Source organism: Pelecanus crispus, chromosome 4, assembly GCF_030463565.1.
Source record: "Pelecanus crispus isolate bPelCri1 chromosome 4, bPelCri1.pri, whole genome shotgun sequence".
Classification (NCBI taxonomy): domain Eukaryota; kingdom Metazoa; phylum Chordata; class Aves; order Pelecaniformes; family Pelecanidae; genus Pelecanus; species Pelecanus crispus.
The window spans coordinates 9,653,764-9,681,721 of NC_134646.1; the positions used below are offsets into that span (position 1 = coordinate 9,653,764).

The 27,958-nt window shown below is 39.8% G+C and overlaps 1 protein-coding gene across 7 annotated transcripts; it reads left to right on the forward strand.

The window, feature by feature from the left end:
* The first annotated feature begins 105 nt into the window (after positions 1-105).
* Positions 106-27,958, forward strand: HSPA4L (heat shock protein family A (Hsp70) member 4 like). Of its 7 annotated transcripts, none has more exons than XM_075708711.1 (20): positions 106-212; positions 4,683-4,740; positions 6,164-6,304; positions 7,859-7,981; positions 9,475-9,574; positions 11,337-11,470; positions 12,392-12,636; positions 12,723-12,799; positions 14,026-14,177; positions 14,695-14,801; positions 15,219-15,352; positions 16,604-16,806; positions 16,932-16,952; positions 19,412-19,513; positions 20,037-20,174; positions 21,058-21,183; positions 22,334-22,441; positions 23,515-23,634; positions 24,212-24,373; positions 24,828-27,958. In XM_075708711.1, exons 1-20 carry the CDS (start codon positions 106-108, stop codon positions 25,020-25,022), a joined length of 2,553 nt encoding a protein of 850 aa, XP_075564826.1. In that variant the 3' UTR covers positions 25,023-27,958. The 7 variants fall into 7 exon arrangements, with proteins under 7 accessions (XP_075564826.1, XP_075564824.1, XP_075564828.1 ...); XM_075708709.1 differs by lacking the exon at positions 16,932-16,952 and adding an exon at positions 18,200-18,256; XM_075708713.1 differs by lacking the exon at positions 16,932-16,952 and adding an exon at positions 16,992-17,002 and having other exon boundaries at positions 16,604-16,777; positions 19,412-19,517; positions 20,050-20,174.

The window sequence follows — 27,958 nt, forward strand, 5'->3', positions numbered from 1 at the left end:
GGCGGCAGCGACAGCAACAGCAGCAGCAGCCGCAGCCGCCCAGACGGTCGCCGCTGCCGCTGTAGTCGCAGGCCGGCGGGGAGCGGGCAGCACGTAGGCGCGGCCATGTCCGTGGTTGGCATTGACCTCGGCTTCCTCAACTGCTACATCGGCGTCGCGCGGAGCGGCGGGATCGAGACCATCGCCAACGAGTACAGCGACCGCTGCACCCCGTGAGTACCGGCGCCGCCGGGCCGCTCGGCTCCCCCGCCGCTTGTTCCGCGCCGGTGAGCCCGGCCGCCCTCCCCCCTGCCCGGTGCGGCGGGTTCCCTGAGGCGGCCGGGCGCTGCGGGGCGGGCGGAGTCGCGTGTGTCCCCGTAGGGCCTTGTGCTCTCCGCGGCCCGTGGGCGCCTGTGGCGCGGCTCTCCCGCCCCGGCCCGCCGCCGCCTGCTTCTCAGGCTCCCGCGGCGGGAGGGGAGCGGGGCTCCGCGGCCGGCGCCCGGAGCCCGCCAGTGGCCGCGGCCTCGCTGTCGCTGAGGGAGCCGTGCGCGGCCGCTGTTGCCGGGCGGGTGCCGCTCTCTCGGCAGCAGCAGAAATGCTTGCGGTGGGTGCAGAAATGCGTGTGTCGGGGCAGGAGGCTGTCCGAGAACCGCTTGCCTCCCCCCGGCTTTTGACTCCTCCGTGTCCTTGAAATACCGCGCTGTGCTGGAGGTGCCGCACGGCTCTTGGGGCACAAGGGATTTTTATTTTATTTTTTTTTTCCCCTCCCCTGTTCTCGTAACACTTTCGTTTCGTGTAGCACACGTCTCGGTTAAGTGCATGTGTTTCCCCAACTCCAGAACGCTTGCCAGGGCTTGAAGCGTTTTCATTAAGGATTTTATGATGGAGTGGTGGTGAGACTGGGAGGAGGAGGAGGAGGACGTTGATTCACCGCGGAAACAGGGAAGTGGCGCGATGAGTTCCCTCTCCTTAAATTAAACCTGTCCTTACTTGTACCGCGCTGCATCTGCTGGCCGTGGAATACCGAGGTCTTGCAAGAAAGAGGGGGGGGCAGCGGGCAACGTCCGTGATGATGGGATACGCAAGAGTAGGTGGAGATTTTTCTCTTCTGTTTCTATGGGATACGTCTCGGATTTTTGGAGCTCCATCTGTGCATAATTTTCAAGGAGGATTCAGGAATTCGTATAATACTCACGAAAATCGGGTTTTGAATGGAGCTTCCTTTTAAAAAAGGAATTTGTAGCCAACAGCAGCTGTTTCTGCGGTGTCAGGCCATAGTAACTTTAGCATTGCTGTCCTTTTGATCTCGGAGAAGTGTAGGTTTTGTTGTGCTTTCTAAAAAGTTTTTTTTTTTAAAGTACAAAGAAGTTGAGTGCTAAAAGGCATCCTGTCTGTATTAATAGGAATACTCTTTAAAATTCTGTTTACTACTTAAAAAAATACATTTCTCGTGTTAACTCTCAAGAAGGCATTATTCTTGTGCACATTTTATGAGAACTAAAATTGGGACCTTTCAAATTCTGTGCAAGGAACCCCCTGAAACTGTTGCCCAAAGAATCCTCAGGCAGCTGCAGTTGCCTTCCCCCTCGTGATGAAGAGTGCTTCCAGTTCTTAGCTATTCTTGGGGTGTGTTCTTTACAGGTAGGCTTCACATACATTTCCCTGCATTTAACATTTTTCACATTAATGTCTGAGTAACTGTACTTTCAAGACCCTTACAAAGTGATTACGAAAGGGGTTTAACGCACGTTTGGCAAGACAGCATCCAGAGTGCACAGATACTTAAAGGCAAGCGTTATCTCGCTTAGTGACGTTTTTCCTGGCTTTTTTCTTGTCCGTCTTCAAAATCTAATACAGGAGAACACTAGGAACTTCTTTTCTAATGCTATTGTCTTCAGGCAAAGCAAAAAAGTAAATAGAAATATAACAGGTTTATTACTGTTATGGAGGCTTACCATAGTAACTAAACCTTACTTCAAACAGGATTTGAGTGATGTGGCCAGATCTAACTCTTGAATATCAGAACTTTTCTCCTGGTTACCCATGGCAACAGAGTAAATGAACTCTTTATTTGTATGTTCCTATAGAGGTGCTTATGTCATTTAGATACTTGAAATTAGCTCATAGTTAATATTGATTGGATATGTCCCAAATACTTGGGACTTGCTCCCAGAAATACAAATGTTTGTTGTGTCTGTGTAGTGTGGTATAAGAATATCTGAACCAGCTCTGGATAAGCTAGTACGCTTTCATGCGCAGTCTGTTGTTACTAAGCCATGTAAAGATACTGGGTTAGGTCCTAAAGATAGGACGGTCCTGGCTGTGCTCTACAGGGCTAATTGCTCTTTCTGGGCAAGGCTAATTAATGCAGCCAGCTTCCAGTTTGGGAGCTGGTTCAGATATCTGCAATACTGCTGTGAGCAGTACAGCATTAGTGTAAGCATACTTCAGTGCTACAGACCAAAGCAGTGTAGGCTTATGGAAGATGCGTATTATCACAATTTAATACAGCACTCGAGTCATAAATCCAGTTTCCCAGTTGTTAAAACATTCGGGTGATCCTTTATTAATATTGTTTGCCTGAAATCTACATCCTGTAATCCAAGGCATAGGATTGTTAGCATTTGTAAAATGTGTATTGTCTTTGAAGCTTTAGCACAAGTATTTTAGAAAGAAAGGAAAAAGATTCTGCCGTTAAGTCATCCATTTCAGTAGAACTTGGACTTTTTAAGGCTTTTGGCCTTAGCGTCTCTTTGGATGCTAACTGATGCTTGGCTTTTTCTGAGCTCCAGCAAGTGTTGTATGTGTTGCTAGCGCGCCGGGCCTGTTAAACTCCTGGCAAATGGCCCTTTCAAGTGCTGTGCCTCACCACTGTGGTTTTGTGGAAAAACAGTTGATTGCTGATAGCTCGTAATTTCTTAGTAACTTTTTTCAAACCATGTGTAATTAGTGTCATCACAAACTGTAATTAAAATGATGAGGTAGCAGCTTCTTCAAAACCATGCATGGAGAGGATTGAAATGTCCTTCTGGTGAAGGGAGTTGCTACCTTTAGAAAAGCCTGTGTACCGTTCAGAAGCTCACTTCAAAGCAAGCTGAGCGTAGCGGTAGTTCAGTCGTCGCACTTGTATCTTTATGGTGGATGTGCTTCCTAAAGGGCTGTCTTGGATACGACTGAGGTGTTTGGAGCCAAAGAGAGCACGTTTTATTTTTTGACATCTCTGCTTCCCAGCCAAGGGAGGGAGAAACCATCCATCCCTTTGTGCTGGAACTGCAAAGTTGAAGCAAACCATGGCAGGAGCTCTGGTGAGCTAAGTAGCTTCTGACTTGACGCTTCATGCTCTGCATAGCAGTATTTGCAAGTAATGCTGTCTGTCAACAGAGTCAAATTCCTACACTGAAAAGGTGACATACATAGCATTAGCGTGTTACCTGTAAAATAAGCGTCTTGTAAACCATTTGCCCCCTTTCTAAATAGTCTTTTATCTGCCTTTTCTTAATTATTACAGAGTATACTTGGGAACCATGGTGTTAAGCGACATCAAAAACTGTAAAAGCCATTTGCAAAAGCTGAACTACATATTTGAAAATGTAGGGCAACGCATTGTCTGTTTGCAGCAGCTAAATCTGGAGAAGGTTTTGCATGTTCAGTGTGGTGTTACAGCAGAAGACATTGCTAGATAATACTATCAAATTACATACAATGTCCTCATTGTAGTCATGGTGGAGAGGAGGCAGGAAGCAATCTACTACGGTGACCTTTATGGCTTCATTAAACAATTAAATTTGAATCATATGAAATGTGGTTGTATCTGTTTTTTACTACTGAATTGTTTTAGCCTGATCAGTTCCTTTTTGGGGAAAGAGTTCAATTTCAAATCTGTAAAGTGAAGGTGTGGCGATAGTAACTTCAAGGAAAAACAAAAAAAAACCCCAAAACCAAACTTTCCAAAGGCAGTCGTGAGGTGGTGGCCAGATGGTGGCTGGGGACCTGGGGCAGCCTTTGCTAGAGCCAGAGGCGAGGCCGAGCGGGGTGCTCGGTGTGGGAACCTGGGAAGAAGCAAGCTGCAAGGGGCCGTGGACTGCTCCGGAGCTTCCCAAGCCCTCGGTGGCTGGGAGCCCTTCCCAGACACCTCCCCTCTTGTCTGTTCGCAAGTGTGTAGTGGGTAGTCCTCAGTCAGGGGAAGTGCTCAACAGTTTGTAGAACTGGGCTGTTCGGCTACCTTGGGCTTAGGTGGGGTTTTTTATTTTGTCTTACGATTATTGTTGCTGATGGCTCTTACAGTGTGAATGTGGTACTGTCAAGACTTCGGGGTTGTTGAGTCAAGAAAACCTGACTGGTAAAGTGCAGGTTTTTAAATTAAATGTCACAAGCTGCTTTGTTTATAAGCTGTGACCCAAACGTAGCTATTAATTCCTTACCTTCATGATAAGATCTGTAGAACACATAAGCTTTTAAAGAATTCCTTAAATGCAATTACAATGAAAACAATTGTGGTTGCTTGCAGTTTCCAAACTAATTTGCAAAGAACAAAATAACTAGAATTCCACTGCAAGTTCTGGTGCTTCATGCAGTAATGCTGTTAAATACCACATCCATGTTCTGCTACTTTAATTTTTGTGGGTGTTTTAAAGTATCATGAAAATATTTTACAATGTTTTCTTTTAAAGCTGAGTATCTTTTTGTTTTCTGTTTTTACTTAGAGCATGTATATCCTTAGGATCGAAGACGCGGGCCATTGGGAATGCAGCAAAGAGCCAGGTAAATAGATCAAAAACTCTGCTATTACTTACCTGACTTGTCTCCTGTTGAACTGTGGGAAGAAAAGTAATGAATAAACTTGATATTTGTCTTTTTTAAAGTAATTTTTCTATAAGTGTACATCTCACAGTGGTAGTTACTGCTTCAACAGTATATTCCCTGTATTAAAACTGAAACAGTATTTCTGCATTGTTTTGTTATTCAGAGTAAAAAATTGGAAGAAACAGAAAACCTTACTTCTTTCCCAGTAAAAGATTTTTTGTTTCTTGCTTACTCATGACAGCAAGAATAGAGTTCGTAATTAAAGTGCCATGGGGTTGGGGAGGAACACTGTGCTTATGTTTTAGAAAAGTTGAAACTGAAGTTGAATAATGGCAGTTTGGTATAGATACTGGTTGTTGCTTATAATGTGAAATGAATGCATCTTAGTAACTTGCTGTGTCAATCTGGAACTTTGAACAGAAGACAGATTTCTCTAATCCTCTGTAAATTCACTGGCAACCTAGGAAAACAGCCTTCTTTTGGAAGGAAAATATGTAAAAATTCATAATAGCCAGTGTGAACCCACAAATTCAAAGTAGATCGGGTCTTGCCCTCTTTCTTTGCATCATGCATCATGTTAGCATGCTGAGGACTTCCTTCCCCTTAGTGTAGAATGTCTAGGTAACTGGAAATTTGCCTGGTGGATATAAAGGTAACAGAGCCCAGTCAGTGTATGCAGAGGCTGTATCACTTTCATTCTGAGAAACTATACTTTTATCTGAGCTCAACCCCTGAACTTTGATAGTGAGGTGGTGTCCTGTCAGTACTCTTCCCAGCTAGTAAACTAGCCTAGTTTGTCTTGAGATTACCCTGGAGTAATTTCTTTTGATAGCTTAAATATTGCATTTGTTGGGATTTGTTTGTTCTGGTCCTTTCTTTACTTAAAAGTCTGTCCTTAAATTAGGTTGAAACACTGATGAGAGAATAGGTGTGGGAGGCTTTATGTCTAGGTGGGATCTGAATTAGAGGAGAACTTTAAAGGAAGTGAAATGCGTTTAATTTGCTGAAGCTTCATGTAAGGTTAATGTAGGCAATAACTTAATTTGTTCTTGCAGAGAGCCATTGCAACAATATGTAATATGAGCTCAAATATTGCATGCTCTATCAGAAAGCTCCTCTAAAATAGAAAGTATAGTGAAAATTGATGGCAGCAAACTAATGGATATTAAAGAGGGAAGTAAATTTCAAATTTTTTAATGGAGACCATAGCTTAAAAAATAGGTGCTTCTTTCTCTCTCCCTACCCTTTGTGTTCCATTAAATATGTGGGGCTTGACACGGGTCTTCAGTAAGTGCATTAAGCCCAGCATAACAAGGGTTCCTTTCTGGATGGTCTTCTACAGTCTGTTTGTCATGGGTAACTAAAAATATCTTTTCCGCAGATTGTCACAAATGTAAAAAATACATTACATGGTTTCAAAAAACTCCATGGAAGAGCATTTGAAGATCCTTACATACAAGCTGAAAGGGCCAAACTTCCCTATGAACTTCAGAAGATGCCAAATGGCTCTGTAGGAGTAAAGGTGAGTTAGAGCTTTGTGCAGAGTATCTTTAGTGGTAGAGGTGAGCACTTTGGACTTTTGTCACTTAACTTCCTACTTGAATGGACTTACATTTTCCTTAAGAAAACTCTAAATATATTCTTACTCATTTTGAAAAGAAATGTCAGGTGATAACCAGTACAGTAACACCTTTTATTTTTCACAGAGCCTGCCTTAGCATAGTTTTGCTGTGTTTCTCATTTCTCCTTGTAATTCATTCACTTCTTGTAAGTGTCGAGGAAGATCTAGAGTACTTTCTCTGGATCACGTACTCATGTCTTCTACTAATAAAGTAGTGTAAACAAAGTATTGCATTGTCTCCCATACAGGCGTACTATAAAATATTAATAGCTCTCACCCCCAAAAAAGGTTGAGTTTGTTTCATTCACCTTCAGTAAAATGGACTGTGTAATAAATCTGCTGTTACAAAGAGATGAAGAACACTTTATTCCCTGGAGTCATATCTGCTCGAGTACTGTACTTTCTCGGAGATGTCCATTGAGGTTTCTCATCAGTTGTATTAGCTTTCTGTAGTCACATTAGTAGCTTTTCACCTTACCTTACTAGATTTACCCTCAAATACATATAATTACAGCGTGTGATTATTAGTCTCAGCTGAGTTTAGGTCTTAGAGATGTGCAGAGAGCAAGTTTCAGGAAAACAAGATAACGCTCTAAAGATGTAATCCAAACAATTATTTTTAATTCGCTTCCAAACTGCATGGCTGGAAACTGCTCTTCTCAAAGTTCAGGCTTTCTGGCTGAAACAGTCTCTGAATGCGTCTATCTTTTAGCATTTTAATTTGGGTCAGGAGCGCACTTCTGAAGCAAACTTGCCAGTCATCCTCACTTAGTGCACTTTGGGTTGCTTTCTGGTGGGTCTTTATAGCACACAAAGTGAGTTTCTTTTGTTCTGTATACCTGCTCGTAGCGCACTAATAGCCCACGTAAATGTAGCTGCTGCTCATCTTTCTGGGTTTCCCTGCACAGGATTGTTTGGGATTGTTAGAGAGATGGCAGCCTGTCAGGAATTCAGGATGTAGAACCTCACATGAAGGCTGAAGACTCAGATGTATTTCCTGAGCAGGGCAGGACCGCTAGAATTGCCTTGTTTGCCTCTTCCCTGCCTCATGTGCTTGAGTGACCCTTGCAGGAAGCAAATGTTTTTCGGGTTTGCTCCAAAACTCTTGGTTTTAGCTCATGTTAGGACAAATGTGACACTATGTTCATTATGCATTTTCTGTTTGTTTTTTTAATTACAGTATTTTTGTTGTTTGTTTGGGGTTTGTTAGCTTTGTGAGTAGCCCCTTGAGATAACACAGGTGTTAAGGTTTTTCACAAAACAATTTTCAGCTAAACTGAATTGTTAGCATTTGTTGTAGGCAGCACAAATCCATAGCATCAATTGATATGGAGAGTTATTTGTCTACAGAGTCTGGTGTTAAACTTGGGTATCATTGCTCAAAAAATGTTCAAGTTGCACATCTTAGAGAAAAGTTGAGATGATTTATTAAAGAATTGCAATTATCTGTTTCAGGTGAGATACCTAGATGAAGAGAGACTGTTTGCAATTGAACAGATTACTGGAATGTTATTGGCCAAACTTAAGGAGACTTCAGAAAGTGCTTTGAAGAAACCAGTGGCAGACTGTGTGATTTCAGTAAGTTGTAATATATTTATTGCAATTCTTTCTACAGATTACTTTATGTAAGCTAGTACCGTTTATGCCATGGTGCAATGGTAAGAGATACATGTAGTGGATAGAAATTGCATCCCCTCCAAAAATGGGCCTTTATTGCAGGTTTTTCCGAATGAGAATACTTTTGTAACCATGCGAGAAGATGGAAAACTTGTTAAATCAAGAGTGCGTTTTCAGAAAGAACATACTACTTAAGCTGATCAGACTGGCTAACTTGCAAGTGCTACGTATAGTAATCCTGATTACTGTAGTTCCTGTTACAAATGGGAACTGACCTATGTGTAAGCATATCTTCCTCGCTTTGAAAGAACTTTCCCAAATTCATGTTAAATTTCTTTGTTGTTACATAGTTGAATGCTGTTGGGTTGTAGTGGAGTTGAGAGTTGCCTGAACTTTATGGCTCTGAGGGTCGTACTGGCAATTTGAGAAGCCCAAACTACCCTCATTTGTTTGAAAAGGTCTTTGTATTTGGCTGGTTTAGTTGTGTTGGTTTATTTTTCTAGCTAGTGTCCTCACCCACAGTGGGAGAGTAGGGGGGGAAGCTTGAAGACAAGAGGGTTTATTCCTGATATGAAGTCCTAAATGTCTGCTTTTCGCATTGTCTTTGTTTACTGCTTCACTTCTGTTCTTGCTCTGGTGAGGAGCCTGGGCATGAAGTATTGGGGTCTATCCCCTCTGTGTCAGACAGGGATGTGGGGACTGGCAAGCTGTGTACTTTAGCTGTTAGAAATCTGCTTTGATCTTTTTCCTTGCTTCCTTATGGTATACAAAGACGCTTACAGAGAATACCTCCTACACAGACAAGGATCCTTGGTAATACACCACAATGGTAGCTAACAAAATACGCTATGAATGTAGCTCTGTGTCTTGACTGAAGTTGAAGATACGGCAACTGGTTGCAGCCAGTTTCGGAATGGGCTTTGATTGTGCTTTGGCTGGTTTTGGCGGAACTGAGTATTGTAGCACACTGTAAGCTGGCACTGTGGTAGAGGTGATAACCAAAAAATGGATACAGATTCAGTTGTAACACAAAGTTCAGTTCAGCACCACTGTAGTGCTTTTGCAGTAACTTACTTTAGGGCTGTGTATGCATATTTATTGTGTTGACTTGGTGCTGCACAAATGCTTTTAGAAACTGGTAATGATTTTACGATCAAAGACTCGTCAGAAGAAGGTGAGGAAACATTTTCAGGGGTTTTTTTGGTGCTTAAATTACTTTGAAACAACTCTGGATGTCCCTTCATTTTTGTCATATTTTGAAATTTTAATTAAAATACAGACTAAAATGCACTACCTGGCTGTTTTATTCAGACTGTCTTATTAATCTGAGGTTAGTTTATAAGAGTTTCTTGTGGTATTGAAATTTATAGGATTGCTTAATGGGTAAGTCTGGCTTCTTTAAATTAAGAAGTCCGTATTTCATAATATCCTGTGTAATTATTTTCTGGAAACAGGTGCCCAGTTTCTTCACTGATGCTGAGAGAAGGTCTGTAATGGCAGCTGCGCAGATCGCAGGATTAAATTGTCTGAGGCTGATGAATGAAATTACAGCAGGTAAAGGGCAGCAACACTCTCCCCCCCCCCGCCCCATCCAGGCTATTGAATCTGTGAGGGTGATGACGTACTCTGTTACACAATTAGGAGCTTGGGGAAAAAAAGCTATTCAGGCTAGTACTGCCCAGTCCAGCTTGGAAACTGGAAGCACAGCAACTGTTTTTGGTGGGGTGGTGTTCAGCACTTACGAGAGCTTGGGTTTGCTAACTTGGATACAATCACTTGAAAATAGCTACTCTGCCTCTGAAATAAAGCTGGGGTCTGTGTGCTTACCCCTCTGCTGAGCTACAGCAGTGCTATCAGGAAGGCCTGAGCTAGCTTCAGAATCTTGTAATGATCCAGCTGGGGTGTGCACCTGACCTAAATTCTCAATTGTTCTATTAAGTAATCGTATAGTACAGTATTATCAGATGTAACCTGCATCATGGTAAACATATTTAACATAGGTGTGTAGTGGGGTCTTCTAATTTTCTTTCCAGCTTACTGGAAGATGGGTGTGCTGGAGTAAAAATAAATCTCATGGAAGGATTAGAGAAATACTTTTTTATCATAAGCTAATATTTAGTTGAAGTGAAATACATTGAAGGGAAATTTTAAAATGTGCAATCCAAATATTTTTCACTTTTAACTACTTAATATGTATGCTTTAAAAGCTGCTTCTACACAAACTGCATTTTTATGGAGCTTTTTCTGAAAGCAGACTTGCTGATCGTGTTTAGAAACAACTTGAACTGTATGACTTTTCAAAATATCCAAATTAAGTCAGGCATAAGTCTGTGGGGTAATGACAGTTTAAACTTGTGGCAATCCTGTCAGTTGTAGCATCGGCACAACTGTTGTTTCTGTAAAGTAATTTGATTGCTGCCCTCCTGGTTGTCATGAATTCTAGGGTAGAGTACAGAAGTACGTTACACTTCATGGGAACTGAAGTTCCCTGCAAGCCGTTTAAACCAGTAATTCTTTTTTTTTTTTCTTGCTTTAAATTCTCTTTGCTTTTAGAAAGTCTCAACCAACTTTCCAACTGAGGGCCGGTATTGAAATCTTAAGATTCATATAAACTAGTTCTCTAAAACATTTTTTTACCTCTTGAGCATGCTTGAATTTTGCAGAGCTGAGCTAAAAAATACTGAAAGTGAGGCATTTCAAAGGACAGGTGTAGGCATGAGACTTAATCTGTGCAATTTCACAAATTACAATGTTAGTTTGGCTACAAGCAGAACTGAAATACACCGTGATGCTTCAGTAGTGGTAAGCCTTCATTTGACATATGTTTCCTCCCTTGACAGTGAAAAATGTGTTTTCTATGTGTTAACTTTCTTTGTGATGAGCTGCTTTATATATGAACAGTAGTTCTTAAACAGAAGCAAACCCAACCAATCTGATATATCCTAGCTCTAAAAATTTAAAGTTATAATGGTGCATATGCTTCTGACTTTAAGTTAGTGCTTTGAAGGTGCACAGCATGCACTTGTTGGAAGAGAGATGTTAGGTTATGCAGAATACTTAAATGTCAATTATATGAATGAACATGAGGTAATTTACTAGTAAAACTATAAATGGTAAGAAAAATAAAGAACGTGGCAACTCATAATGGTCTAAAATTTGTGACCCTTTTGATCCTTATGTTTTGTTTGAGCAGAGTAATGGAGGTGTTGTAGACAGAGTAAACATAAGTAGTGTCTTTCTTTTGGTAGTGCTTTGAATGCATGCTTCACAGTTGTGTACAGCTTTCCTTTAACTTCTGTGGGTTGGTGTTTTTCAGTTGCACTAGCCTATGGAATATACAAGCAAGATCTGCCAGCCTTGGAAGAGAAGCCAAGAAATGTGGTCTTTGTAGATATGGGGCATTCTGCGTATCAGGTTTCAATCTGTGCTTTTAACAAGGGAAAACTGAAGGTAATCTTTCAAGTTGTACAGTAAAATCCCATATTCCTGAAGTATTTAATTGAACAATACTCAAAATACTGTTCTGTGGAAAGTTGGGGGTTTTTAAACTAAATAAATGTCTATAGCAAATATTTTTGAAATGCTGAATACAAAAACTTTGGGGGTTTTTTTGCTATTTCAGCAAATCAATTTTTATAAAATGCAGAAATGAAGTATCCCAGCATGTGTTTTGAAAAGTGCTTGACAGTGAAGCTTACTGCACAGTTTTTGTGCCATATTACATCACTGAAATTTTTGCATATTCTGGTAGTCTTATAAGCACTGTAGTTGAGCAACTGACCTATCTGTGGGAAATTGTTGACCTTCCTGAATTTCTCTGTGATGACTTTTTTTTTTCCCTGCCATCCATGATGGTTCAAAATCTAAATTCAACAGGATGTGAAGTAAAACTGAACAGTCTTCACTTCCTGGTTTAGAGGTTTTTGTCTGTGAGCAACTGATGGCTGAATGTTTTTGTAAACGTGCCTTTGGTAGCAAAATGTAGGCATCTGAAATCATGACCATGAGTTTCTCCCTGAGTAAATGACACAGAACTAGTAGTAGCATGACAAAATAGCTATCCCAGTCTGCCTTTTCTTCAGTGAGCTAGTACACTGAGTAGAGGCTGCAGCGTGGTAGAAAATAGAATGGTAGATGTGATAGTATTTTATTTGGGGAGGGCAGAAACTAAATAATTGCAGAGTGATCTTTGTAAGTTGTTCTGTCTGACAACTACATAGCAGATGGTGAGAAAACCACAAAGAATTTTCCCATATCAAGCCTGTTTTAAAAGTGTTAACTTTAAAACTAGTGTCTGTTTGAAAGCTATCCCTATATCTAAACCAACATTGTCTAATAATGTTTCATCTTTGTTCTTTGGCTTCTGTGCAGGTCTTGGCTACTACCTTTGACCCTTTCGTAGGTGGTAGGAATTTTGATGAGGCTTTGGTAGACTACTTTGCTGAAGAATTTAGGACAAAGTATAAGCTGAATGTAAAAGAGAATCCACGAGCGCTGCTACGATTGTATCAGGAATGTGAAAAATTAAAGAAGCTTATGAGTGCAAATGCTTCTGACCTTCCGCTCAATATTGAGTGCTTCATGAATGACCTTGACGTCTCCAGCAAGATGAACAGGTACTGTGCATTATTCTCACTGAAGTGCAGCGAAGCGTGGTCTTTAAGCTGTCTTGTAATGTGAAACGCTCTCCCTGTTTCTGCAGAGCTCAGTTTGAGCAATTGTGTGCAGCCCTTCTGTCCAGAGTGGAACCTCCTCTAAGAGCAGCCATGGAGCAGGCCAGTAAGTAGGAGTGAATTTAGGTACTGCTTTTGGTTCAAGAAAGTAACTAGTAATCCAGTTATCCTAGATCTCTTTAATGATTATCTTTTTAATATATTTTTGTATTTATTAGAATTGCAAAGCTAAGTACTGAAAAGTTAAATGTAAGTTCCATTCATATGCTTGTCATGTATGCATGATCCCATTCCTGCCTAATTTAGTGCACATACCACTCTGCAACCTTGGTTTATTGACCCTCATTCACCCTGTGTGATGGAAAAGGTTGGCGCTCTGAAAGATTATTTTATTTAAAACCACAAAACAACCAAACCAAAACCATGATGGGAAAAACTATTATTCTTTACTGCAACTGCCAGCCTGTTCCATATGATACATATATGTCCTCACTGACCTGAGAATTTGGCAGTATATTCTTGAGATAAATTGTATGAAGCATGTGCAAATAACAATTTTTTTTTTTTTTTTTTTTTTTTTTTTTTTTTTTTTTGCCTAATGTAGCACAAAGGAGAGACTTAGACTTTGACAGGGAAAGGTTTTACCCTCAATTCCACCATCTTTAACTAAAAGAAAGGGAATAATTCTGCTTATCTTGTGACTTGGCTAGATAGCTAATACAGGAAGTAAGAACCTGAACAACTGCTGAGCCAGAGCTGTTCAAGGACTGACAGTTGTTTGAGATCACTTTATAGCTGTAACTTGAATTCACAATTAAAAATATTGCCCTGCAAGCACAGTCTAATATTTATTATATATTTTTGGTTAAGTGGTTTGCTTTTTTTTATTGGCAACCAAAACTAAACCAAACATAGAACGAGGTTTATTTGGGTTTCATTTTGCTCTTGTTTGGGAGGGGTGAGGTATTGTCTGGTAGCACAGGGCTGCCAGAGAAAACCCAGTTACACGCACACACCTGAGTTTGCGCACACCAGAAAGGGGATGCACATGGGCAATGCATTTTAAAGAACAGCTGTCCTCGCTGATGGTTGGCTTCTGCATTTTCCAAGATTATGCAACTAGAAAACTTTGTAGCCTGCAGGAGGGACAAAGAGTTTGCATAGGACACATCATGAGAAATGTGGTTTTAAAGATCTTGACAGCTGTTGAATATATTCAGTGCTTGTCATGGTGTCTAGATAATAAGAGAACTGTATCTTCTTTTTTGGCTGTGCAAAGACAGCTTTTTGATATCTTGATGATAACTTAAGGCCGTGCACTCTCTTTTCTAGAACTTCAGCGTGAAGATATCTACAGTATAGAAATAGTAGGTGGGGCTACTAGAATTCCAGCAGTGAAGGAACAGATATCTAACTTTTTCTGTAAAGAGATAAGCACCACGCTAAATGCTGATGAAGCTGTTGCAAGAGGCTGTGCCTTGCAGGTATAGTTATTGACATTAAACCTCAGTATTGCTTCTTTAACACCATGTACTAATGAAATACAGCTAACCAAAAGCAAAAGGTACCATAGCTGCGACAAGATGAGTCTTGTTCTTTCAACAGCTGGTGACAGTGTCTGTGTCAGAAATGATTGTATTGCATTCGGTAATTTGTTGCTATGTCGCATCAGAAGGATGCTCTGTTAGAGACCTGTTAAATTTGATGACCCAAATTGCCTTGTTCCAGTTCTGTGTAGTCATTTGGAAGCTTTGCTGGGTATCTTCACTGACAATCACTGGGGAAGTAGTATCTGTTACTACTACTTTAATTTAGTTAAGCCTTTCAGTTCAGTTAACTTCCTACTAAGCATAGGAAGTTTCTGTTAAAAATTCTGTGATAAGCAGGACCTCCATGTGAGCTACATGAATTGTAGCCTTTTTGCACTTAGGTGTTAATTATTGTATCTGCTGTTTATTTGACTACATGGATATAATAAAATTTTGGTCTTTTGTTTTCTAGTGTGCAATTCTTTCCCCAGCTTTTAAAGTGCGTGAATTTTCCATCACAGATGTTGTTCCTTATTCTGTAACGTTAAGATGGAAATCGTCTTATGAAGAAGGAACCGGGTAAGTTGTATGGTGCCTACTAAAAAGTGTGTGTTTTGCTTATGTAAAGAAAAATGTTGAGCTGTGGGAAAGACCAGGCCTTGGACTTTGAAGCTGTCATCCACTCAAAGAGTTCTAACTTTCTTGTTTTGCATTATACCTCTTGATTTCTGATTGCTGCTTAATAATTGAAAATACGCTTAATTTAAAAATGTTGGTGTGAAGTTGCTTAATTTTTGAGAAATGTGACATCGAATGCATGGTCCAGCTTTGAGACCTACAGGCCTTCAGCCTGCAACTCTTGTCATAAACTGACTTAAACTAAATTGTTTAGCTGCTTGGTTAGCACGGCTGCTGATCATTTAACATACCTTGATTTTGATTATCCATGGTGTTGTGCTCAGTGGTTCAGCCTTACTTAATATTTTACTGTTTTAGGGAGTGTGAAGTCTTCAGTAAGAACCATGCTGCTCCATTCTCAAAAGTAATTACCTTTCACAAGAAAGAGCCTTTTGACCTGGAAGCTTACTATACCCATCCGCATGAAGTGCCTTATCCTGATTCCAGAATAGGTAAGGACACGTGAATAAAAACTCCATACCCAACTCCTGTTGATAATGGGAAAAGTGGTTGCCTGTTCTTAAGATAAGTTACTTCCATATTTCCTAGGTTATAGACAAGCCTAGGTTCTTTAGAAAGGCTCAGCAAAGTTGTCTTGGTTTGGATGCATTGATCTGATCAAACAGTAATGACATCTTTCTTTTGGCAGTTCCTAAAAAAATTTACTTTCTTCATTCTGTCAGTCTTCAGTGTTTCTGAATGCTTTAAAAAAAAGTTGGTACAAGGGGTTTAGAGCTCTGTTGTCTGGTTCTTTCAACCTCTGTAAAATGGATAGGGATCTTATGTGCCTGCCAGCCTGGATTTTTGAAAGAATTGGGATCAGAGGACCTGTGAGCACCTAGGCAGTTATCTGTCCAGACAGGTATCTGCCACGTCTCTTTCTGTTAATCTGAGGACATACAAGATAGGCATTTCCTGAACTTAAGCATCTGTAGTAGGGTCTCAAGTATTAGATGGTATGAATAAGTTTCCTGGTAGCTAATACTACCTTACTTGCAGTTATTAGTAGACCCCTCAGGGTCTTTAAACTAAGTCACAGTTTTATTTACCAGTTTACGAATTGGATATAAACTTGGTGCTACCTATTTAGCCGTCTATGCAAGAAATCTGTCATCTTTAGGAAAGAGCATTCTCCTTTACGTGTGCGCAGTCTGCATCATTTACACTCAAATTTCCAGCAAGCTGCAAAATAAAGTATGAACCTCACTGCTTCCAGAAGCCTTGATAAGCACTGTTCATTCTCCAAAACAGATAGTGCATCCACATTACCAAATTCAAATAGAATCTTTTATCTCTGTTAACACTTTATTTTTCAGGGCAAAGTTTGAGTTACGTGGATGAGAGAAACCATTCGAGGTGAATCGGAGAAATTTCTCTAGTGTGATGGTTAGAGAAGGCAACAGAGAAGTAGAACACCTAATAAAGTGTTATCTTGACTTTATGAAATGCAGATAAAGCAAAAACATCTTATTAATTATCAGTTGACTGATAATAATCGGGGAACCAGGTTTTCATTTATCTAGCAGCGGCTTACATTGTAGAATTGACAACTAAGTAGGAAGTTTCCAAATAGTTTATTTAAGTTACATGAAGTTGCTATTTAAACTGACACCCTTCAGGGAATGTATTTTATTTCTTTTTCTTTTTCTCCTCTCTCACTATGTTTTTGGAACAACAATTAAAACAGTCTTTGTTTTTTCAAGGGCGTTTCACTATTCAAAACGTTGGGCCCCAACACGATGGCGACAATTCCAAAGTGAAGGTTAAAGTGCGCGTCAATATTCACGGCCTTTTCAGCGTGGCTAATGCTTCTATAATAGAGAAGCAGAACATAGAGGGAGATCACAATGACATGCCTATGGACACTGAATCATCAAGTAAGAACCAAGGCAGAGATGATGAGCTGGTATGTAAACTTGTAAATATCTACACTCCTTGTAATTCTGACAAGAGCGCCAATAATTAGAGATTAAATCATAGTGCATAGCTTTTGACAATTACTACTTCTCCACCCTTAAATTAGTTCTTCAGTTATGTAACACATTTCTTCATGTTTATTACTAAAGTATTGATGACATACGGCACTAAAAGCAAAAAAGAATGTAAACCCAGATTCTAAAGACAAAAGTGATTTTTTCATTGTTCTTTACCATCTCTCTACTAGTCTTAGCATTATTTAGTGTTGCTATCAAATGGCAACATGTTTAATGAGATCTGTTGACAAGTGAATTCTAAAGGTTTGGTTTCCCTCGAGTACTACATTTTCATTGAGTAAAAAATACATGGTATTGCTTTATGTATGGAAAATTTGTTCTTCATAAACATTCTTTCACTAGGGGCGCATCTTTAGGTACTTCAGTGTTGGCAGCTGTTGCAAACTGTCTTATAGGGGAAAATTACTGGGAATAAGTGTGCCACAGCTTTGTCATTAATACCGAGAAGTTAACAAGGTGATGTGCTCTAGTGCAAGGAGGATCAGCTTGCTTGATGGCGCACTGCATACTGAAAGTAGATCACGGAGAGTAGTGAGGGGTAGCTATTGCATTTGACGCTGTGGAGTTGAGGACTGGGTGCCGGGGAGCACTTTGCAGCTGGGAACGCTACACCAGCAGTGGCCTCAGCGGCCTTTCTTTTTTGCTTGTGCCCTTCTATAGCTTGGGATTTTGGTTACATCATGGCTCACGGGGGAGAGAGATGATAGTGTGGAGAAAAAGAGGATAAAGCAGTGGGCAAGCTGCTGCTTTGCACTCCTGCTGTCTTTCGGAGGTTGCGAGCGCTCAGCAGAGTGACGGCTCTCCCAGGCTGTTGGGCATACTGAGGGAGGGCTTCCTTAGGGACTCAGGTCGGACAGAAAGCCAACACTTGGCAGCTTTATTTAGAGGAAAGGGTGAATGCATTTCCTGTCATTCTCTTTTAAAATTTGTTGTTAGCAGCTTTTCCCCTCTGTAGTTGAATATACTACAGGAATTGGAGCAAGTGGTTACACAATTAGCATTACATAATTGATCTAAGCCACTTAAATATTATACTGCTTTCCAGGAATTTGAGCATATTTGAAATGCCAGCCATGATGCAGTTCCTTGTGGACAAGTGCTCTGCATCTGATGTTTGTATACAAGTGAAAAACAGTTGAAAGTGATGTAGTTGGCATTTAGTGTAACAGGCGTACTGTGTGTGGAGGTTACTAAGATGAGTAGACTGTGTTCAGTACAAGAGCAACTGCTTCCATCCTCGGGCTTTCAATTTGTAGTGCTTCCGTTCATCTAACACATCTTCTATTTTACAATGGTGCTTGTCAGCAATTACCTTTCATTACTGAGGATGATACCCTCGACTCTGAGGAGGAGGTTTGTGGAGTATATATGTGTTATTTTCCCCCCCTCTAGCTTTTCTGTGTAGGCAAAACAGTTCCTTCCAGTTGTTGCCTTTTCTGTGTGAACAGTAAGAACAGTAAATGAGGATTGTTCTTTTTCTACTCTGAAGTGACAAAACTTAAATTTTGTAAAAGTAGCCTTCTTGCTTTCAACTTTTATCATTAAAAACTTGCTGAATCAATTAACATAGCTAAACTGCAACATACGCACCTGTGCTAGAGTTTGAAATCCTTAAATAACTTTTTCTTGTATTTCGCAGAACTAACAGTAAATTATTTTACATGCATATGTAGTTTGTGAATCCAGGAATCTTAATTCCTTGTGATGGAAGTAATCTTGGACCTTTCAGACCTCTGCTGCAGCTTGTTATTTCTTGGTGTACTGGATGTCCCAACTATTGGAGTCATCCTGAAAACTTAAACTCACCCATTACTATGTTATTTAAAGTTTTTTGCAATGATGACAGGGAATTGTATTACTTAAATTAAATCAAGTGATCAGCACTAGTAATTGGTGATGTCTTTAAGAGCCTTAAATTTAGAATAAGGCATAGGTGAACTACAGATAAATTTAAGTGAAATTCTCTTAATTTCGGGTGGCAGGGAGGGAAGACAGTTGGTCATGTGCTCCAAGAGGCTACTACAGAAACTAATTTTCATCGTCTCATGAGACAGATGCCAGTAACAATTACAATGACTAAATTACTTCTGCTTTGGATTACAAACTTTAGGTGAAAAATGGTATGAGGTTGAAGTTCTGGCTGTTCCATAGAGAACCTGTTGTTATTGCCTGTGTTGGTGGTGTGCTTCTACAAATGTTCCTTGCATACATTTTATATGTATTTATTTCTAATTTAAAATGAAGGGAGTATTCACAGGGCTTAGTGTAATTCTTTAACAGGGGACAGACAGCAACATCATAATTATGTCAAGGGAGACAGGAAGAATGGAATTTCCATTTAATTTGAGAAAGATACAAATACAAGTACTGTATCAAAATGCCCGTTGTAAACACGGTGAATCAAAAATTCTTGAGATTGATTGTTACGTCCTTATAGTATCTGTGATCTGCTGTAATTGACATCAGTCTTAAATCGTACGGCAGACCTTTGCATTCAGTATGTAACTCTTTTTCTAGGACAAAATGCAGGTGGATCAAGATGAAGGTATTCAGAAAAGTCAAGCTGAACAACAGAACCAAGCAGATGAGGAAACTGAAAATGCAGGAACCGAAACAAAAGTTTGTATCGTATTCAGTATTGATAAGGAAATGTAATGTTGCTTCCCTTAGACTTTTTCCCCCCAGTATTCTTAGTCATTAATCTTACTAGTTGCAAACGTGGGACTGTATTTAGAGGAGTACCGCTATACTGAAACGGTTAGGAATCCTACCTTAGCACTTTCAGTTTCAGCATAGTATATGATTAAGACTTGGAAGTAAGTTTCTATTACCATAGTTTTATAGTGAGGATGGCATCTAGGGAAACTTGGGAAACATTATGAAGAAGAATATGCAGTGCCTTTAGCTTTTGAACAGGTTTTCTCAACAGCTTTTCACATTATGTTTAAAGAAATGAAATTCCACCAGTTTGGGTCAAAACTAAGGTAGTAGTGATTCTGAATAGCAGAGGAATAATTAGGTGTTTCATTCACATATGATTGATTTGTAGCTGTCATACTGGTTTCATTTATCTCTCTTTTCTGAGCGTAAATGTAGTAATTATTCTTGAAAGTCTCTTAATAGTGTAAATCTTTCTTTATAGACTGCTTGTGGAGACAAGCAAGATCATCCAGCCCAGCCAAAAGCTAAAGCAAAAGTTAAGAGTATTGACCTACCTATACAGGCAAGCCTCTATAGACAACTGGGACAAGATCTTATCAATTGCTATATAGAAAATGAGGTAAGCAGCATAAACAGATGACCACTCAATGTCACTGTAAATAATTATCCGGAAGTATTTGCAACCATAAACTTACTATCTAATTTGGAATTCTTTGGGGGTTTGTCCTTAATTGTAAGGGGTTCTGTTTTGCTTGGGTTTTTTTTGAGAAATTAATGAGTTTCACTAGACTTAACTACTCAGATGTCTGAGTTTGACCTCTTAGCCTGTCACTACCTGAAGTATCAATTCTGTTCTTAGGCAGGAAGCGCCTACGATTGCCACAGCACGTTACAGGAATGCTAATTGTCACTGACTGACCTGATACTGGGCAGGAGTAGCGTTTGCACGGGTTTTTTGGTGCTTTACAGAAGCTGTGTCCTTAGTTATGGCACTTTTTTGCCCTTCGAGTCCTACATCAGCAGGGCAGTAGTATAACATACAGAAAACCTGCTTGTCAGAGGATTCTTTCTGAACTGTCTAGGTATGATGTCTGTGAGGGTCCCACATAAGGATAAGCATAAGATGCTCTCTGAAAGATGGTCAGTCTGAAGAATAAAATATGAAATAATTTTTGTAGGGCAGAATGATTCCTAGTGACTTCCAAACCAGAGTCAAGACTTGTCTTGGCTTCTAGTCCCGTCTGTGGTGGTCAGATCATAATTGATATCGGATCCATTTACGTTAAAGCACTTGCAAACAGCTTCCAAACACAAACTCATTTTTTCCCCCCCGTTCCAGTTCTGCCTGCAGTGAAGATGACTTACACAAAGGTGAAAATTTAAATCAGTAATTGTGAATTAGCAGGCTTCCACAAAGTTCCGCGGTACAGTTTGAAGTGAGTAATCACTAAGCTTGACACTTGAAATGCTTTTATTTTTAAATAAGCTTTTTTCCACCCTAGGGGAAGATGATGATGCAAGACAAGCTTGAGAAAGAAAGAAACGATGCGAAGAATGCTGTTGAAGAATATGTGTACGACTTCAGAGACAAACTGTGTGGAGTCTTTGAGAAATTTATCACTGAAGAAGTAAGACTTGCCTATGTGTTTCAACTGTTGGAAAAAATTCCTTTGTATTTTTAAGTTTTGAGTGTGGGTGATGTGGAGACTGCAGGGGTCTCTTGGAGTTGTTTTGGCATATGAAATGGATTAACTTCACAGAAGTGAAGTTCAAACTACATTTATACCTGACATTTGACTTGCAAGCATGCAGAGCTCTTCATTGTCCGAGAAGTTTCTTAGTGGCGAGGAAAGATTCGGGATGCAGGCAGAAAATAAAAATCTTATGGTAGGGTTAGGAAAGCAGGACAGATCACTACAAGCTTCTAAATGGCGTGAGTGGGTAGGAGTAAAATGAAAATGAGCAGAAATGGAGTGTCTGTAGCTCGGTGTTCTATCGTCTAATTTAATCAACTTAAAAACATGATTCTTTCCCCACTTAAAAGTCCCTAGTAGAGGTGATGAAGAAAGCTGCATACACTGGGCTTTTGCAAAAGCAGTATTGAAAGAACACTTGTCCTAGAATAATTTTTCTGTAACGGCCATCTAAGTAGAAGTGGCTGGTACACAAGCAACCAGTTGTTGAAACAACAAAGGTCCAGCAGCAGTTTTAAGGTGTGCTCTCTGGAGTACCTGGTCATCAACCCAGCGTGCAGTACAGGCGCCCTTCCCGCATAAACTCCAGGGTGTGAGGCTGTCTTTCCCATGCCAATTTCAAAACAATCTCTTACATAAGTTACGGGGATAGATAGGATCTTTATTTCTAAATAATTGAAAATAAAATCTTTGTTTGTAGCCAGTAGAGTCCAATTAAAACAATTGTAACTTCAGCTATATACATAATTGTCCAAATTTGTCTGCTGTTCTTCCATCCTGCTGTGGGAGAACCTGAGAAGCAGAACTTCCCACGTAAAGATAATATGCAAGAATGTTGAGACGCATGTGCCTTCTTATAATATCAATCCTGAAGCTCCCATAAACTTCACCTGCAAATCAGACTAGTAGGGCTGAAATGCCTCTCTTCTAAAGTCTTGGCTTTGAAGTCTGTTAATTACTGTTTTCCTCCACTATTGCTTTGAATATTTTAAACTGATGAAAGAGTTTTTTGAGTAGGGGGGGAGAAGAAATCTCATTTGTCATGTTCCCTTCTGAACTAGAGTATCCCTAACTTGCTTCATAGGACTCAAACAAGCTGACCTTGATGTTGGAGGACACAGAAAACTGGCTTTATGAAGATGGAGAGGACCAGCCAAAACAAGTATACATGGATAAGCTTCAGGAATTAAGAGTAAGGTTTTAAGTTTCTTTCTAGAAAAATTGTGTGTGTGTGTTTGGGGGTGGGGGCATGTGTATAAATATATATGGCTAAGTAATGAGGGATGTGTGCGTGCATACCCGTATGCGAGTTTTGTAAATCTGTTAACTTTTAAGTCTGGACATTCAGGTTGTCTCTGGATGTAGTTCAGTTATGAAATGAGCATGATATTTAGAACTAGAAATACAGTTTGTTTTAATGTCAGTTGTGCTCCTAATTTGAAAACAGACAAAACGAAGCAGACTGTCGCTAGTGACAATAAAATTAATTGCTATGGGAATTTTCTGTCAGTCGTCTTACAATCTGAAAGAGGCTTTTGAGTAGTTTGACTGCTCTCCCAGGTATTCGGAATTACACTCCAGGATAGATGCTCTGGTTTTCCTGATTTCAGTGGTTGTCTATAGCTGTATCATAAAACTGAATTTTTGGCCTAATACCTAATGATAAAAGCTGAAGAGTGCTTTAACAGTAGCTTCCACTGTATCATTTGATTAGCAATGACAAAAAAGCCTTAAATAGTGCCAATGTTAATAATCTAATGGGAAAATGTGAATTCTGATGAATGACTAGCTACTCTGTTTGTAATACGTTTAAGTATATCTCTAGCTCCTGGGCTCCAACTGTTTTCTCTCAAGTCAGAGTTCCTTTTGGGGAGGGATAACTGATGGAAACAGCAGTGTAGATCCTGGCAACTGCCTTCTTGCCTGGATACCAGTACTCAAGAGAAGGAAAAAACAGACGATGGATAAAACTTGAAGTTTTCAGATGAGCTACTTTAAAATTAAACCATTCGCATAAATCCTCTTCCAAATGCTCTTTTTGCTGAAAATAACTGCAAAATACTAAGCCTAATGAGGACAGGCACTACTCCTGTGTTTAAACTTCTGGGCTTTTTTTATTGCACTAAAGCAAAATGCAAATATTAAGCTCTTGCACGGGTGAGAAAAGGAGTTAAAGGCAGCCTTCCTTCCAGTGCCGTGTTTTATTCTTAGACCAGACTAAAGTAAACTTGCATTTTGTCAAGATCTTTGTGCTTACGTTTCCAGAAATTTGGGCAGCCTATTCAGGAAAGATACATGGAACATGAAGAGAGACCAAAAGTTTTAAATGAACTGGGAAAGAAGATTCAGCTCCTTATGAAAGCAGTAGAAGCATACAAAAACAAGGTAGAAGCAAATTATTTAGGGAACGAACTATTATGGGTGCTTGAGTTTGGCTGTAGAGTTTTTTGTGTTTAAAAAGAAATCCTATAGGATTACCTGTTACGCTGCTTTAAAATGGCCATTGTGCTTCTGCTCCTCGGAACTTTTGAAACTGTTCTGCATTGCTAGCAAAAATGACTTCTTCATGAGAACATGAATTAGAGTGTCACATTTTTTATGGTGACTTGTGCCACTTGAAATGGGTATCATCTCAAGTTACAGCTGTTACCGTTGTTTCTATAACTTACAAGGCTATCTGTCGGGGTTAGTTAATCAAGCTACAGTAAATTTCAGGTGCTTTTTTTTCTTGCAACTTCCATTGCTAACCTGCACTTTAGCAGTGTGCACTTAGGACCAAAATTTCGAATGTCTAAAAATAATGTCCTGTCTTGTTCTACAGTCATTCTTCATACTAAACGCTTGTTAAAAACCATTTCTATCAGGTTGTAGCAATGTTACCCTATTTTATTACGTGTCCCTGAAATTCTTAATTGGGTGAGAAGCATATCTTAATTGACAATACAAATATCTCTCTCCTTAGGATGAAAAATATGATCACCTAGATCCTGCTGAGATGGAAAAAGTTGAAAAATACATTAGCGAGGCTATGAATTGGTTGAACAGCAAAATGAATGCCCAGAACAAACTAAGTCTAACTCAGGATCCAGTTGTCAAAGTGGCAGAAATACTGACAAAATCTAAGGTAAAAAAAAAAAAAAAAAAATCATTGTACTTGTTGCATTCTAGTAAGTCTTTCTCTAGCAATATTTTGGCCTCTGTGTTGAGCTAGAACATGACATCTGCGGAGATTTTAAAGCTGTGAAAAGATCCAGACAGAGGGGGCAGCTGTTTTATCAATCTTCAATTCTGGCTCTTGATTTACAGCAGTACCTCTGCACAAGCCTGTTCAATATCCTCAGTTACAGCACCAGGCTTGCTAGAAAATGGATTACCATCTAGGCTCTTAACAGATCGGAATGTCTTTAGCTAGTGAACGGTTTTATTTTAAGTTTCTAGACTTGACAGAATTGGAAAGTGTAGTCCTTGAAAGTTAAATTCCAGGTCATTATGAACCAGAAAGCAATTTGAGACATTCTGGTTTAATGCAATTACTGTGCCACCAAATGAACTTGCTCTCTCACTTCTGTTGCAACTAGGAATTGGATAGCTTCTGTAATCCCATTATATACAAGCCCAAACCGAAGATAGAACCTCCCAATGATGGGCAGTCAAAAGCTAATGGGGAACACAATGGACCAGTGAACGGACAGAGCGGTACTGAGACAAAACCTGAACCAGCGAAGGACAATTCTCAGCAGACCAAACCACCTGGAGAAATGGAAGTGGACTAAACCTTGCATTTCTTTTACTTAATTAAAATAGTGCAAGTAACCACAGGGTCCATTCTTTTTGTCTGGTACACACCTCAGATGTTCAGTTATTCTTAGCCAACCTTGTCATTTGTTGCTGAGTAGTTTTCAAAGTGTTTTATATTAAGTACACCTCTGATGTTCATTTCCACTGATGCTGCTTATGTGGAGCTTTAGCCAAATGTAGATTGTATAAGTCAGTTTAAGCTTTCCCAATATATTTTATATCAAACATACAGAATTGATATATAAATGGCAACAATCTACCTTATTTAAAGCTTTTATTGTGGATAAACCTCAGCTCCTTTATTCAGGAAAGGATACTGTATTGCACTACTGATGCTCAAGTGTAGATCTAATTGCATCTTTATTTTGGAAAAATATTGGAATTGAAGTGGCAAAACTTGTCACTTGAAGCACTGACCTTTTCTAGTTATTGTATTGTTATAATTTAAATATTAAAATAGAGGTTAGTTGGCATACTAGTCCATCTTGTTGATGTACCATGAGAATTGTACGGTCTTTTTCATATAAACTGAATAATACAAGCTTAAACATTTTTTAGATTCCCACACCACTAACAATCTTAGTTACAAAATGGCTCTGCCACGTGCTGAAATCAAGTGAGTGGCCTCAGTGCGTATCGCTGTACATGACGTACCGTGCTTATGATAGGATGATGCTAAGGATAATAGTGTGAAGGGGTGGAACATACAAGGACTGTTGCATAGCTTTGCCTTGAAAATGTCTTACGCACATGTTACTATTTCCACTTCTTTTGTTTTGAGTGACATCTACATCTTCATTGGGTCTTGTGCTGGGGGGAGGGAGAAAAACCAAATTGTGCTCTGCGAGCTGGATATTAGCCACCCCGGTTTTGAGGTTGCTTAAATGCTGTTTTTTGCAAAATTGAAAGAAATACTGAGAGCTTATTTAAGCCTTGGTACTCGGCACGTAAACCTTTTGGTCAAGGATCTAAACAAAAGAGCTTTCAAACTGGATATTACTACCCCAAAGATGGAATCTACTTGATGAACTCACATAGCTTACCAATTATCTTTGGTCATTTAGTTGATCTAATGGAAGTGTCTATAATGCATTACACAGCTAAGTCGCTACTTTCTTTGATACATCTTAGATACGCCCTAGACATTGTCAAGGTCCAGCGTATGTTCATACAGTCTGAATACTTCCGTCAGTCACTAAGGTACTGTAGCACTCACTAGAGCAAGTCACTTTTCTTTTGACTTGAAGCAACTCTTCTATTACCAGAGTAGGAGTGGGCTCCTCTTAACTATGAAAAGTGGTTTCTTAGTCAAGAGACTGGTATTAGTTGCAGTGTAAGGCTTCAGTGACTTGGATGCCATTGCAGAAATGCATTTAGGCGTGCGGGTGTTCATCAGGCATTCCTGCAGCAGTTCTCCTGGACACGCTTGTTGCTGTTACAAACAAGTGAAGGGTGCTGCTCTTGTTTGTGGCTTTGGCAGCCATTTTATCTGCAACCGTGCCCTTCATGTTCCACTGCTCTTCATGCTACGAAGAGAGTAGTCTGTGACCCAAGCTAGAGTTGGTAGAGGTGAGCTATACTCTCAGACACCTTCACAGAAACAGGAAGCATCATTTGCAGCTGTATATAAACCCGCTGAACTAGCTCAAGTGCTAGAATTGTATCTTCATGATTGACATCAAGAAATGACCGAGATGCATGTACTTTGCTCTACTGTTCCTCCTCCACACAATCAATTGTGGATGGTCTGGCACCTTGAGTTTATGTATCTAAAGCCCTTGAACAAAACCTGAGTGACCTTGAAGAGAGCTGCAGCTGCTCTGCAACCTCAGTCTTGAATTCTGCCGCTGCAGTCACACATCTTTGGCACTGAGGGGCCAACTGTACTTCAGTGTCGGTTGTCCTGAGTTTAAGTCAGTACGTGACTGAGCTAGCTTTGGTCCCGTAGGCTTTAACAGCATGAATATCTTAATGGCTTTACCACAGCAGTGTAACGAGCAGCATTCTTAAGTATTGGCTTCCTGAAACCCATCTACACATTAATTTGTCTAGTAGACTTTCCTGATACCTGGCAGAAGAGCTCAAACAGTGGAAATCTTTTAGCTATTGGAGAGCTTACACTGGAGGTCAGGGGTAAGAACAGAAAGTCTTCTGCTCATGGCTATCGGATGCTGAATATTACATTACAAACATCAGAGGCAATTCTTATGCATAAAGGCTGGAACAATTCTACAGCTGCTTAATATGGCAAGCTTAAAAGCAGATATAGTTAAGACAAGCAATTGTAGTGAGGTTTTCTTACTAGAATAGGGGTTTTTTTGCTGTGCATCTGCTCTGTCTCTAGATCCCTGGTGAAGAGGAACACTCCCCGCAGACGGCCGACAGCAACTGGTTGCTGAGGTACATGTTAAGAATTCCATTTGGAAGAGCTTCACATAAACATGTGAACATACGACTTGTTAATATGTAATCTGTTTTCTGTTACAAAGAGGAAATTCTACCAGGATGCAGATTTAAGGTTCTCAAATACTTACACAACCTATGCACAACTTGAAGGTGGTGATTTGTGCGTTGGACTTGACAACTTTGTTACCCTGTGGCTATCCTGACACCACCAGAATGAGTATCTTGCAACATAAAATAGTTTCATTAGGGAACCAACGGTAGTATGCTACTCTGCATCTTGGGTATTTTAAAAGCAGGCATGTGTTGCTAATTGTCTTATTTGAGACTTTATTGAGGGCAAAGATAGATTTCTAATGTTGGAAAATGTTCCCTCCATCCCACAGAAATTAAGAAAATAGGAAGCGACACTATCTTTGTAAAGGCAGTCGAGTTTTGGGTTTTTTAAAAAAAAAAAAAATTGTTAACGAGTCTACAACTTCATGTAAAAGTTGAGTTACAAAATAGC

Coding starts and splice junctions, on each gene's coding strand:
- HSPA4L (XM_075708709.1), top strand. CDS start 106: ATGTCCGTGGTTGGCATTGACCTCGGCTTCCTCAACTGCTACATCGGC. Junction 21,184..22,333: donor AGAAATTTATCACTGAAGAA/GTAAGACTTGCC, acceptor CTTGCTTCATAG/GACTCAAACAAGCTGACCTT. Junction 22,442..23,514: donor ATAAGCTTCAGGAATTAAGA/GTAAGGTTTTAA, acceptor TTACGTTTCCAG/AAATTTGGGCAGCCTATTCA.